The sequence below is a fragment of the Phocoena sinus genome, chromosome 5 (assembly GCF_008692025.1).
Source record: "Phocoena sinus isolate mPhoSin1 chromosome 5, mPhoSin1.pri, whole genome shotgun sequence".
In the NCBI taxonomy this organism is placed as follows: Eukaryota; Metazoa; Chordata; class Mammalia; order Artiodactyla; family Phocoenidae; genus Phocoena; species Phocoena sinus.
This window is the reverse complement of record NC_045767.1, coordinates 137045721-137060326: the sequence shown is the minus strand read 5'-3', so window position 1 is coordinate 137060326 and position 14606 is coordinate 137045721. Positions and strand designations below refer to the sequence as shown.

Genomic DNA, 14606 nt, shown 5'->3' with positions numbered 1-14606 from the left:
TTAAATGTAAATGGATTAAATGCTCCAACCAGAACACTGAATGGATACAAAAACAAGACCTGTATACATGCTGTCTACGAGAGACCCACTTCAGACCTAGGGACACATGCAGACTGAAAGTGAGGGGATGGAAAAAGATATTCCATGCAAATGGAAATCAGTAGAAAGCTGGAGTAGCAATTCTCATATCAGACAAAATAGACTTTAAAACAGAGTATTACAAGAGACAAAGAAGGACAGTATATAATGATCAAGGGATCAATCCAAGAAGAAGATATAACAATTGTAAACATTTATGCACCCAACATAGGAGCACCTCAATACATATGGCAAATACTAACAGCCATAAAAGGGGAAATGGACAGTAACACAATCATAGTAGGGGACTTTATCACGCCAATTTCACCAATGGACAGATCATCAAAAATGAAAATGAATAAGGAAACACAAGCTTTAAATGATACATTGAACAAGATGGGGACTTAATTGCTGTTTATAGGACATTCCTTCCAAAACCAACAGAATACACTTTCTTCTCAAGTGGTCATGGAGCATTCTCCAGGATAGATCATATCCTGGGTCACAAATCAAGCCTTCATAAATTTAAGAAAATTGAAATCGTATCAAGCATCTTTTCCAACCACAACGCTATGAGATTAGAAATCAGTTACAGGGAAAAAAATGTAAAAATACACAAACACATGGAGGCTAAACAATACGTTACTAAATAACCAAGAGATCAGTGAAGAAATCAAAGAGGAAATCAAAAAATACCTAGAGACAAATGACAATGAAAACACGACAATCCAAAACCTATGGGATGCAGCAAAAGCAGTTCTAAGAAGGAAGTTTATAGCAATACAATCCTACCTCAATAAACAAGAAAAATCTCAAACAATCTAACATTACACCTAAAGCAATTAGAGAAAGAAGAACAAAAACCCCAAAGTTACCAGAAGGAAAGATGACATAAAGATCAGAGCAGAAATAAATGAAAAAAAAAAGAAGGAAACAATAGCAAAGATCAATAAAACTAAAAGCTGGCTCTTTGAGAAGATAAACAAAATTGATAAACCATTAGCCAGACTCATCAAGAAAAAAAGGGAGAAGACTCAAATCAACAGAACTAGAAATGAAATTAGAAATGAAAAAGGAGAAGTAACAACTGACACTGCAGAAATACAAAAGATCATGAGAGATTAATTACTACAGGTAACTATATGCAAATAAAATGGACAACCTGGAAGAAAAGGACAAATTCTTAGAAAAGTACAACTTTCCAGGACTGTACCAGGAAGAAATAAAAAATATAAACAGATCAATCACAAGCACTGAAATTGAAACTGTGATTAAAAATCTTCCAATGGACAAAAGCCCAGGACCAGATGGCTTCACAGGCAAATTCTGTCAAACATTTAGAGAAGAGCTAACACCTATCCTTCTCAAACTCTTCCAAAATATAGCAGAGGGAGGAACACTCCCAAACTCATTCTACGAGGCCACCATCACCCTGATACCAACACCAGACAAAGATGTCACAAAGAAAGAAAACTACAGGCCAATATCACTGATGAACATAGATGCAAAAATCCTCGACAAAATACTAGCAAACAGAATCCAACAGCACATTAAAAGGATCATACACCACGGTCAAGTGGTGTTTATCCCAGGAATGCAAGGATCCTTCAATATATGCAAGTCAGTCAATGTGATAAACCATATTAACAGATGGAAGGAGAAAAAACATACGATCATCTCAGTAGATGCAGAGAAAGCTCTCGACAGAATTCAACACCGATTTATGGTAAAAACCCTCCAGAAAGTAGGCATAGAGGGAACTTTCCTCAACATAATAAAGGCCATATGTGACAAACCCACAGCCAACATTGTCCTCAATGGTGAAAAACTGAAACCATTTCCACTAAGATCAGGAACAAGACAAGGTTGCCCACTCTCACCACTATTATTCAACATAGTTTTGGAAGTTTTAACCACAGCAGTCAGAGAAGAAAAAGAAATAAAAGGAATCCAAATCAGAAAACAAGAAGTAAGACTGTCACTGTTTGCAGACGATGTGATACTATACATAGAGAATCCTAAAGATGCTACCAGAAATCTACTAGAGCTAATCAATGAATTTGGTAAAGTAGCAGGATACAAAATTAATGCACAGAAATCTCTTGCATTCCTATACACTAATGATGGAAAATCTGAAAGAGAAATTAAGGAAACACTCCCATTTACCACTGCAACAAAGAGAATAAAATACCTAGGAATAAACCTACCTAAGGAGACAAAAGACCTGTATGCAGAAAACTATAAGACACTGATGAAAGAAATTAAAGATGATACAAACAGATGGAGAGATATACCATACTCTTGGATTGGGAAAATCAACATTGTGAAAATGACTCTACTACCCAAAGCAATCTACAGATTCGATGCAATCCCTGTCAAACTACCAATGGCATTTTTCACAGAACTAGAGCAAGAAAATTCACAATATGTATGGAAAGACATAAGATCCCGAAGAGCCAAAGCAATCTTGAGGAAGAAAAACGGAGCTGTAGGAATCAGGCTCCCTGGCTTCAGACTATACTACAAAGCTACAGTAATCAAGGCAGTATGGTACTGGCACAAAAACAGAAATATAGATCAATGGAATAGGATAGAAAGCCCAGAGATAAACCCGAGCACATATGGTCACCTTATCTTTGATAAAGGGGGCTAGAATATATAATGGAAAAAGACAGCCTCTTCAATAAGTGGTGCTGGGAAAACTGGACAGCTACACGTAAAAGAATGAAATTAGAACACTAACACCGTACACAAAAATAAACTCAATATGGATTAAAGACCTAAATGTAAGGCCAGACACTATAAAACTCTTAGAGGAAAACATAAGCAGAATGCTATATGACATAAATCACAGCAAGATCCTTTTTGACCCACCTCCTAGAGAAATGGAAATAAAAATAAACAAATGGGACCTAAGGAAACTTAAAAGGTTTTGCACAGCAAAGGAAACCATAAACAAGACGAAAAGACAACCCTCAGAATGGGAGAAAATATTTGCAAATGAAGCAACTGACAAAGGATTAATCTCCAAAATTTACAAGCAGCTCATGCAGCTCAATAACGAAAAACCAAACAACCTAATCCAACAATGGGCAGAAGACGTAAACGGACATTTCTCCCAAGAAGATATACAGATTGCCAACAAACACTTGAAAGAATGCTCAACATCACTAATCATCAGAGAGATGTGAATCAAAACTACAATGAGGTATCACCTCACACCAGTCAGAATGGCCATCATCAAAAAATCTGCAAACAATAAATGCTGGAGAGGGTGTGGAGAAAAGGGAGCCCTCTTGCACTGTTGGTGGGAATGTAAATTGATACAGCCACTATGGGGAACAGTATGGAGGTTCCTCAAAAAACTAAAAATAGAACTACCATATGACCCAGGAATCCCACTACTGGGCATATACCCGGAGAAAACCATAATTCAAAAAGAATCATGTACCACAATGTTCACTGCAGCACTATTTACAATAGCCAGGACATGGAAGCAACCTAAGTGTCCATCAACAGATGAATGGATAAAGAAGGTGTTGGCACATATTTACAATGGAATATTACTCAGCCATAAAAAGAAACGAAGTTGAGTTATTTACTTAGCAAGGTGGATGGACCTAAGTCTGTCATACAGAGTGAAGTAAGTCAGAAAGAGAAAAACAAATACCGTATGCTAACACATACATGTGGAATCTTAGAAAAAAAAAAAGTTCTGAAGAACCTAGGGGCAGGACAGGAATAAAGATGCAGATGTAGAGAATGGACTTGGGGACACAGTGAGGGATAAGAGTAAGCTGAGACGAAGTGAGAGAGTGGTATGGACATATGTACACTACCAAATGTAAAATAGATGGCTAGTGGGAAGCAGCCACATAGCACAGGGAGATCAGCTCGGTGCTTTGTGACCACCTAGAGAGGTGGGATAGGGAGGGAGATGCAAGAGGGAGGGGGTATAGGGATATATGTATACATACAGTTGATTCACTTTGTTATACAGCAGGATTGTAAAGCAATTAGACTGAAATAAAGATGTTAAAAAAAAGAAAGAGAAAAGCATAAATTTCAGTACATCTGGATCAGACGATTCTTATGGAACATTTTGCTAAAGATTCAGTTCTTCACACACATCCATTTTGTGTAAGTCTGAATTGAATTTTAAATGTATCTTTATGCACGGTTATTTTAATGTTTCCTCTGCCATTTCCTGTGACTTACAGAGGTCTTACAAGAAACTGGAAGTGTCTTCATGGGCTGCATATAATTCAGAATGCCTGTTTACGCACTGTGTCACTACATCGTCAGTTATACGGAAATTTAATTTTAAAATGGGCTTCATTTCTAATAATTTCTTCTGAAGCTTCATATGAAAGTTGTGGGTATTTTCTAGCCAATGCAGCAATCTGCATTCAATTTCTGCTTCTGTGCCTGTGAATATTTGCTTTGCAATGTTGCTGCAGTTTTCAAAACGAGATTAACAAACTCTTTAAAGAATTCTAGTAACTCCCTGATGTACTTTATCGTGTTGTGAACCGTAGGCTCTTCCTTTGTGATAGTTTACTGCCCTGGGGCTCAGGACGAAGAGCTAAGTGTTGTGCAGACTCCACAGGGGTGGGCTCTGATGATGGACAGACAGGCTGCCTCCCCCTCGGTCTGTGCCTTGCCCCAGCCCTTCCCCCCTCCCATGGCCGTGCCGTCTGCTGCCGCCGCCGCCGCCTATCTGGGCCTAGGTCCCAGCCTTGGGGCCTTGTGGCACCGCCTTGGTTCTGGACTCGTGGGTGTGTGCCTGACCCCAGGCCAGCGACCCAGCTTCCGACCCCGCGCCCTGTGCTTGGCTGCCTGGCGTCTGCCCTGCCCACGCCCATGCGTCATCACCCCATCAGACTTCACTTCCAGAGCACAAGTTAAAGGTGACACGGTTAAGAATCAAGGTAGCACCCGGAGAACGTCACTGGGAGCCTGGGCCCTCCTGAGAGCAGCCCCGCAAGGCGGGGGTGGGGGGGCGCAGGCTGTGCGCCGGTGGTCCTGGACTCACCCTTGCCTGACGCCGAGGACGGAAGAGCCGCGGGCGCTCAGCTTTGGTCACTGTGCCCGCGAAGACCCTTCGATTACCGGGGTCGCCGCCCGTCTCTCCCTTGTGGCAGGTGTGTGGGCGGGGATTAGTTTCTGACGCGGGACCGGAGAACACTGGGTACCAGGGATGCGATCGCCTCCGGCTCTGAGAGGAAGTCACCGCACTCAGTGACCTGGTTCCTGAGAGAGTGCAGGGCGGCCAGGGAGGATCTTCACAGTCTTACGGTTGGTTGCTCGCTGACCCCCGTGCCACGTGGGGAGCTTCGGCGACCGGAGGGTGGGGGGAGTCGGCGGGGGGCAGTTTACCCGCTGGCGCAGAGGTGCTGTCCATGGAGGAGAGAAGCTGCGGATTCCCCCCTTAGTGCGGCTGGTGAAACCCTAAAGAAGCAGGTATGACATCCCAGAAAGTCTTTGGCCCGGAATTGTAAACTGAATAACCAGAAAGAGTCGCTGATGAGATGTTCCTTGACCTGCAGAAATGGCGATTTCATGTGTACCAACATAACCCGTAGATTCCGCCTCCATTCAGAGCTGACATAACCAGTCAGACTGAGCAGTCCTGAGGCCAATTACAAGTCACTGAGATGTATTTAAATAGTCAGTTTTTGCTTTATTTAGGATCTTGAAGTATTTACAAGGTATGTAAATGCTCATTCATGTGTCAACAAAATTCTATTTGAAAAATCCAGTGTGTAGCGTGGTCTTCCCTTGACTTGAAGGCCTGTCAGCTGGTGTGACCGCTCCCAGCCCGTCCCCCCAGTGGATGGGTCAGACGTGGCGCCAGAGCCCCTGGTCACTCCCAGTGTCGGAGCAACGAGCCAGGGCTAGCAGACAGAACCCCTGGGCTGTGACTCCGGCGTGGTCACTGAAAAGCTTTCCGTTTTGAAGCCGGTTGGTTAGTCACTCTGCCCCAGTTTTCACATTTGCAGAATGGTCTGTGTATCTTACCTGTTGCCTTGAGGGTAAAGCTAGGATGAAGTAGTTGTGTGCATACTTAAATTTTTTAAGACATTCTGAAACATGCTTTCATTGTAGATTGATCTTAAAAGTATATTTACAAATACCGCATGACCTGATTTATTCCAGTTCACGTGGTTGATCCAAGACGACAGGTTGAATGAAGCTCAGTTGCTTTAGAATTCAGCAGAGACATAGGGAAGCGAGTAAGAGGCACGCACGCTATTAAAGCTGCGGGCGTGTCTCAGAAATTCGGCAGACGGCACCGTCCGCTGTGCTAGGTGCAGTTGGCTACTGTTTCTAGGGTGGAGCTGAAGCTGACACACATCTGCAGAGGGCTCAGTGGTCACTGCAGTCTGATTATTAAGGACCACATTGGCCAAAGATGAGTGGACTGATAGAGTCATTTTACTTTTGCGAAAGGGGGGAAGTAGGAGATAACGAAGAAGAAAGGGTTGTAAGAAAGAATTGGTGTAGCATAAGCTCAGAATTTCCTCTACAGAATAGGTGTAAACTGGTGCAGAAAAACAGAGTTATAGGACGAGCACTCTGGAAAAGAAGAGGGAGCATGGTTTGAAGTTAAGTAAAATGGTAAGAGCGCCTCGAGAATTTCTTTCTGACGAGCAGATGATTAGGATCTAGGGATTTCTCAGAGAAAGCAATTGCTGGTTTATTTTAACGGACAGCATTTACAAGAGCATCTGGAAACCTGTCCTTCCTGCGCCATGTCTGTCGGCGAGGACTTTTACTGATTTACCAGCCACACCTAAGTCTCCAGCATCTTGCTTAAAGTGGAGCAAAACAATGACATATCCCTCTGAGGTTAGGGCAAGATGTCTTCTCCTTTCCTTTAAAAATAAGATAGCTTTCCTGACCATAAAACTTCTGATGTGTGTATGTTTTTAAGACGTGGGTATGTTGGAAATCACGGGAACATTACAGGCTGTGAGCAGGGCACTACAGAACAAGTTAAAGACCAAGAAGGGGGCTTCCCTGGTGGCGCAGTGGTTGAGAGTCCGCCTGCCGATGCAGGGGACACGGGTTCGTGCCCCGGTCCGGGAAGATCCCACATGCCGTGGAGCGGCTGGGCCCGTGAGCCATGGCCGCTGAGCCTGCGCGTCCGGAGCCTGTGCTCCGCAACGGGAGAGGCCACAGCAGTGAGAGGCCTGCGTATTGGTTAAAAAAAAAAAAAAAAAAAAAAAGACCAAGGAGGATGGCTGCCTCAAGTCCCATGAGCAGACATGACCGTTCGGGTGTAGTTTGTAGTAAAGGAGGTGGTGTACCAAGCTTGGTGACAGACAAGGCTGAATGGTGGAGCCCGAGAGAAAGAGAAGGCTCCCTGCACGCCTGCCATGTGCCAGGCCAGGCGCTTTCATTTGCAGTGTGATGTCCTTGGCTTTGGTGTCTTTGTAGAAAAAAACAAACTAATTAAAAAACTTTTTTTCACTCTTGCCGTTAGCAGCTGTGTGGTCACATGCTGGTTTTTCAGACTAGTTAAAGTAGAGATATGGATTGGCCATATTTGTGAGGCTTACCCCTTATGACAAATTGAATGCATATTCAGAGTTTATTGGCTTCTTTTATCCTAGAAGCAGAGTCTCTGCAAAGAATCTTAAGTTGGTCGAGGATCTGACTGTAGCAGAAGCGAGGTGGGTCTTTCTGCTCGGGGGGTTTCCCAGAGAGTATCCCCAGTCGCATGGCTTAATCTCAGCATTTACAGGAGTAACTTCATCTAATGGTTTTAATAACCTTGGGAAAGTAAGCCTCAGCTACTAGTAAATGTCCAAACATGATGCCTGGGTCACACAGAATACCACAGAGGACCATGTCTCCTCAGATGTTCTTATCCATCGGTATCTATCAGCTAACGGATGCTTCACACCCCTTCCTAAATGCGGCCAATCTGATGTAACATAGTCCAAGGGAAAAGCGCTAAGAGTCTAACAAGAGGACGTTTGAAATTACTTTCAGTTCTCACTTAAGTTTCTCTTTGCGTTAGGCTAACACTGAGTGTCGGGTGGAGTCTGATGCAGGAGGACAACCTGGCGGTAGACACACTCTGAGTTAGGACCGCGTGCCCGGATCGGCCACCAGGGTGTCGCCCTGGCTTTACGGTTCGTCCTCGGTGTGGTTCACTGATGCAGCATGACTCCCAAAACCCCTTCTCCTTCCAGGTCAACGGATGAGACGTTCAGCTTGGCCGAAGAAACCTGCAGTTCCAACCCGGCCATAGCTCGGAGGAAGAAGATTGCCATAAGCCTCATCTTTTCCCTGTGCGAGACGGAGGAAGCCCAGAGGAACTTCCAGGACTTCTTTTTTTCTCATTTCCCCCTGTTTGAGTCTCACATGAACAGGCTGAAGAGTGCAATTGAAAAGGTACTGAGAATGCAATCCATTGTCACACGGGGCTGTAAGGGTCGAGGGCTCTCTGTACCCGCTTGCTTTCCCAGGGCATGTAGATCAGCTGCAGCAGTGGTAGGAAGTTCCCTAGGCACACTGAAGTCAGGTACCAGATCCTGATTGCTTTGGGAAAGGGAATTACTGCCCCCAACGACTTCGGTCATGACTAGCTTGAGTGTGGGCTCTAACATCGTCTCTTATTAATAAAGCCCAGTAGATGGTTACGGAGGAATTTCTTCTCCACGTAATGTGGCTTGTTTTCTTTCCACCGAAGGCCATGATCTCGTGCAGGAAGATCGCGGAGTCAAGTCTCCGTGTCCAGTTTTATGTCAGCCGTCTGATGGAAGCTCTGGGGGAGTTCAGGTAAACTGGCAAGGTTTGGCAACCCCAGCAGGGGAAATTGGTGAGCAGCGGCCGTGGATCTCGGCATGCGTGGAGACCACAGCTCAGGAGTGTGGGGGGCTAGCAGTTACTAGTCATTTTAGCAGCTCCTTCCTTTGAAGCTAAGGCCCAGTGGGGCAAAAAGTGTAAGCCACCAGCACTGAGTAATCCTCACGACTGCCAGAGAGACGGTCCCTGATGTGACTGTTCCTAACAGAGTGAATGGAGAAAACTAATATTCATACGTCTCGTGTCATCTCCCAAAAGCCCTAGGAGGAAGCACTCTTAGCCCATTTTACAGATGTGGAAACTGGAGGTTGAGATGCTTGTCCACAGCCTAAGTGGGGAGAGTATGCACGTCAGGGAGGTTACACTCCAGTTTGCCAGGACAGCCCTGTGTACACCCGGTGTCTTCCCGTGGGTGTCCTGGTCAGGACATTAAGTTGTATGGTCACCCTAGCGTGTCCTCACTGTCAGCTCCTAACTGTTGATATTTGTACCCCGGAGACCAGTTTTCTGGAGGTCTTGCCCCTCTTGTCTGGGCTGTAGCTGGGATCCATGGTCACCATGCTGAGCGGGGCTGTTGCAGCGCTTCTTAGGGCCAGTTTCTGGGTGTGGAATGGAATCGCACTTCAGAGCCGTCACGAGCTAATTAAGAGTCCAACCGTTCCTCTCTAGCCCAGGGATAAAAATGTTTACGATTCTTACAATGTTAGAACGTTTTTGTGATGCTTAAGGTAGAGGCTGGTGAACTCTAATGCTGCTTGGAACAAAATCCCCACCCAGCCTTAGTTGAACCCTGGGTTATGTGTAAAGTACTCAAGTAGCACGTTAGTCCTTATCTGGGGATCATCCAGACCCACGTCGCACATTTGAGAAATAGTGTGAAGCTGTGTGTTTCGATGGCAGTGTGGTGACTAGCGAACCTTCTATGGTTTGTGTGGGCAGCGCCGGGCGGGCTGTGGTCAGGCTCGAAGCTGGCTTGTGCTGGAGGGTCTGGACACTCATTTAGTAGAAGGTCCGGAATCTGAACGGACAGGACCTGAGGCCTCACTGTGGATAGACGGGTCTCATCCTTACCTCAGTGACCTGCTGCTCCAGAAACAGCGACAGGATCACGTGTTAGCGTTGGAAACCTTGGTGTCGGTAAGCGAAGCCCAGGTCCACGTAGCTGTCACTTGTCACTGCTGGCTGCTCAGCAGGTGCTCTGCCTCGTGCCAGGGCAGGATCCTGTGTGTCCCAGCTCCTTGATGCACACAGCCGGAAACTCAGGTCAGAATATGCCTCGTGTACCCCCATCCAGGAAGCGGGGTGTCTCCTAGACGCAGAGGTGCCAGTGGAGATCCTAGGCTCGTTGGTGCGCTCCCTGGAAGGACCGCCACGAGCCACGCGGCCTGGAGCAGAGTCCCCGGCACGAGGCGCTCTCATCCGGACCTTGTCATTCAGTGCGTGTGTGTCTCCCGCAAGGAACTCCTTTACACCTCCAGTTTCCTAAGCCGTAAAGTGACACGGCCAGACTTGTCACTTTCCCTAACAGCTTACAGTTCTAAGAATTTGATTCTATTAGCCCGTGTAACAATCTAGTATATAATATGGTGAAGAAGAGCCATTTATTTGTGTTCTTTTTTCATCTAAAGTGAATAGGGTGCTTTGGTTCAAAGAACAAAAGCACTAACCAGAAATTGGGTGACTTGAGTTCCCTCTGGTCACATTTTCAGTCTAGCATGTTTATTCTTTCTTCCTTTATTTTTTTCCTATGAAAACTGGCATAAATTCTGACACAAGGCATCGTGCAAATAAGTCTTTTTAAGGATGACTATTTTATATCAGTGGTTAGTATACCTTTCCTGTAAAGGGTCTGTGCCCCACGGCTGCTCAGCTTTGCTGTGGTGCAAACGCAGCGACAGATAATAGGGAGATGATTGAGCGTGGCTGTGTGCCAATAAAACTTTTTTTATTAAAAAAAAGGTCAGATTTGGCCTATGCATCGTGTCCTAGTTTACCGACCCCTGTTTAATATTCTGCTTTGGATGCCTTAGGGGCTCCCTAGATCCAGGTGAGTGTTTTCTTCTAGATTCCTTTACACAGAGATCATCCACCGTGACATCTGTGACAGTTCCCTGTACCTTCTCTTCTGTAGAGGGACCATCTGGAGCTTGTACTCCGTCCCAAGGATAGCCGAGCCCGTGTGGCTGGCCATGATGTCCAGCACCTTGGAGAAGACGCAGCTGTGCCAGCGCTTCCTCAAGGAATTTACACTCCTGATAGAACAGATCAACAAGAACCAGTAAGCGGCGGTGCTCTGGAGCCTTGAATGCCGGTTCCGAGGCTGGTGTACGTGCTGTAGGTGCCATGCCTCTTCCTGCATTGACTCACCCCGTTGTGTTTTCTCCCGTTTCTCCAAGGTTTTTTGCTGCCTTGCTGACCGCAGTCTTAACCTACCACCTGGCCTGGGTGCCCACCGTCATGCCCGTTGACCACCCTCCCATCAAAGCCTTCTCCGAGAAACGCACCTCTCAGCTGGTCAACACGCTGGCCAAGACACACCCATACAATCCTCTCTGGGCGCAGCTGGGTCAGTACCATACAGAGACCATGTGGGACAGAATAGGAAAGACGGGAGCCTCTTCTGTTGCTATCCGCCATCCGGCCCGGCGATTCCCAGTTGTCACTGGGCTGCAGGGAGCGGGGGACTGGCCCACAGACTCTACCTGTAAAGCAGCCCCCGTCCTCCCCTCCCCCCGCCAGAGCCTCGTTCTGCTCTTTAAAGCCACATAGGTCCGCAGCTGCTCCTCCAGTGGGGCTCCTTAACTCGGCACTGTTGACATTTAGACCAGAAGATTCTTTGTTGGGTTGGGGGGAAGAGGACCGCCCCATGCCTGGTCGGATGTTTAGCAGCATCACTGGCTTCTGTTCACCAGCTGCCAGTGAAAACCCCTCTTCCAAAGTTGTGATGGTGAAAAATGTCTCCAGACAATGCTGAATGTCCCCAGCACGACAGGAGAGCCCCTGGCTGAGGACCACTGCCCTAGAGGGCGGACCGGATAGGAAGGAAGTCGGACAGAAAAGAGAGTAACACACTCTAGGATTTTGCCGCCTTTTAAGTTTGAGCTGAGGGCAGAGCCCTTGTCTTTCTCTCCATTGCCCCCTTAGCTGCTTCCTCCGAGCTTTGTGCTCAGGCCTGGCGCGGGGACCTGACGTGCCGCGGGGCTGCTCGTGGAGTGTGCGCTTGCGAGCCCAGGGCTCGGGGAGAGGCGCACTCCAGGGCCTGTCACTTGGCCGAGTCTGCAGTGACCCGTCAGGCCTGCACATCTGCTCTGTCCCAGGCCCCATCCCTCTGCGGGACCCAGGGCCCGGGTGACACGCAGCTCAGCCTTGGGGAGCCTGCTGCCCGGTGGAGGAGAAGGGCCGTGTTCAGAACGCCCTGATCACTCCTTTGCTGGGGTGAGCAGAAGCCCGCGAGGGATGCAGTGCAGTGCAGAGGGTGAGGACATGCGCAGACGGCTGGACCAGCTCCCAGCCTCCTGGGCAAGTGCCCTAACCCTCTGTGCCTCCGTTTCTCCATCTGTGAGATGGGTGGTGATGGCTCATGGCTGCCGTGGGAGTTCCACTGCTTGTACGTGAAGCCCCCTGTTACCGACACCGCCGTTGCAGATGTTGATACGGGGGAGGCACCAGGAGGGGGGCCATGGGGGGAGGGGGCCTTCAAGGAAGACACACTTGAGGAATCGGTAGAAGGGCAGCATTTTCCAGAAAATAACGGCAGACCGGGGAAAAGCACCGCAGTCTCGGGAAACAGCGTGTTGTAATAGTAGTGAAAGCTGCCACCACGGGCCAAGCACTGTTCTGGGTGCTTTCTGCACGTATTAACTAATTAGACTCTCATTCTAACCCTGGTACTGCGTCCTCACTGTATCACAGATAACAAAGCTGTCTTTCCCTGTGCCCGGGGTCATGAGATACGGGAGGTAGTATGGTTAAAACAAAGCCACAGACCCTAACATTTATCATCTCAGCCATTTCTAAGTGTGCAGTTCGGAGCGTTAGTTCTGTTCACATTGTGCGTGCTCTTCTTCATTCTGTAAAATTATACCCGTGCAAGACAAAGGCATCCACTCTAAAATTAGTAGCTCCATCAGTCCTGGACTCAAAAAGTTGCCGTCAAGGTCAAGGTCCATTCAGTCTGTTACCTTAGTGACGCATTGTTTTGTGGAGTTCGGCTCTGAAGTCGCAGCACTGTTTCCATACACAGCTCTCCACTTCATACAGGTTAAACCGTTGTCAGTTGTATTTTAATAGCCTTCTTTCTTTTTACTTTTTCCCATTTATGACTTAGTTATTGTAACGCACACCACCAAAAGTTAAATGCATTGCTAAAAACTGTCATTCTGAGTGGACTTTCCAAAGTGGTTTTTTTGGCCAGATTTTGGGTATGTAAATCTCGTCGTCTTTATTAACACTGGGGCTGATTTAACAAGAGTGTCTCATGAATCCCTGATGTGGCCGTGACACCCCGCAGCCATGGGCGGATGTGATCACGGGAAGTAACAGTAACACGCTCTTAGTCAAAGTTTACTCAGAAGTGCTTGTGCTGACATCAGACTACAGTTCTGAGTTGTTTTTCTGAAGTCTTGCATGGTTTCTCAGTCACTTGCAAAAGCCTCGAGATAACGTTCTACTAAGCCTTCACCTAGCCCTTTTATTTATGTATTTATTTATTTTTGGCTGTGTTGGATCTTCGTTTCTGTGCGAGGGCTTTCTCTAGTTGTGGCGAGCGGGGGCCACTCTTCATCGCGGTGCGCGGGCCTCTCACTTTCGCGGCCTCTCTTGTTGCGGAGCCCAGGCTCCAGATGCGCAGGCTCAGTAGTTGTGGCTCACGGGCCTAGTTGCTCTGCAGCATGTGGGATCCTCCCAGACCAGGGCTCGAACCCGTGTCCCCTGCACTGGCAGGCAGATTCTCAACCACTCTGCCACCAGGGAAGCCCCACCTAGTCCTTTTATAGAGAGGATTGTGTGATATCACTTCTATCCTGCCCTTTACCTGTTCTCAGGAGGCTTACCCTGGAAACCCTCTCTAGAGGGGGCACCTCTGATGCATGCTGTCCCTTTTCCGTCAGTCTTAAACCTTAACAGTGTGATTAGTCTTATCTAACAGATGCCTCTCCTCCTCCCGCCAGATGGAGTCCGACTTCCTGAGTTCTTATTTATAGCTGCTAACCATGCATCTCCTCTCGTTTATTTAGGATCTTTTCACATTTTGATTTATTCCAACATTCTGATTTTTCCTGCAATGCTTTCTGACTTAGGGTTGCTTATACAGATATGTAAATGAGATAAGGCCATGTAAAACACTCCGCACGGTGCTTGCACAGTCAGGAAGTGTTGGCTTTTTGTTGTAATTGTCAATAATATTATTATCAAAATATGGAAGGTGCGACTTACCAAGTGTAATTGTCAGGTTTTATTACATGCCATAATTTTAATAGGCACTGGACAGACACTTGTGATGAGGAACCTGCACTGATGGTTCGTTGACAGGTTTGCCTTTTTTCTTCCACCTTTAAGCCAAGTGTTCATGCTTCATTAGCTGGCTTTTAATCAGTGTGTCAGGATATAAGTTATGGGACATTTTTCTCCAGTAGAATTTTCATGTGAAGTAATGGAAGAAAAATGAGATGCATTATTCCTGAGCAAGTGATTTTCTTCTTGTTAATCAC

At 46.7% G+C, this 14606-nt stretch overlaps 1 protein-coding gene across 8 annotated transcripts in view; it reads left to right on the top strand.

Moving 5' to 3' along the window:
- Nucleotides 1-14606, top strand: part of FNIP2 (folliculin interacting protein 2) — a 125534-nt gene that overhangs the window by 83910 nt on the left and 27018 nt on the right. For all 8 annotated transcript variants that reach the window (XM_032632043.1, XM_032632042.1, XM_032632048.1 and 5 more), the window contains 4 exons: nt 8283-8484; nt 8783-8871; nt 11030-11176; nt 11295-11464. In XM_032632043.1, the coding sequence (XP_032487934.1) occupies nt 8283-8484; nt 8783-8871; nt 11030-11176; nt 11295-11464 (608 nt within the window). The remainder of the gene's footprint in view (nt 1-8282; nt 8485-8782; nt 8872-11029; nt 11177-11294; nt 11465-14606) is intronic.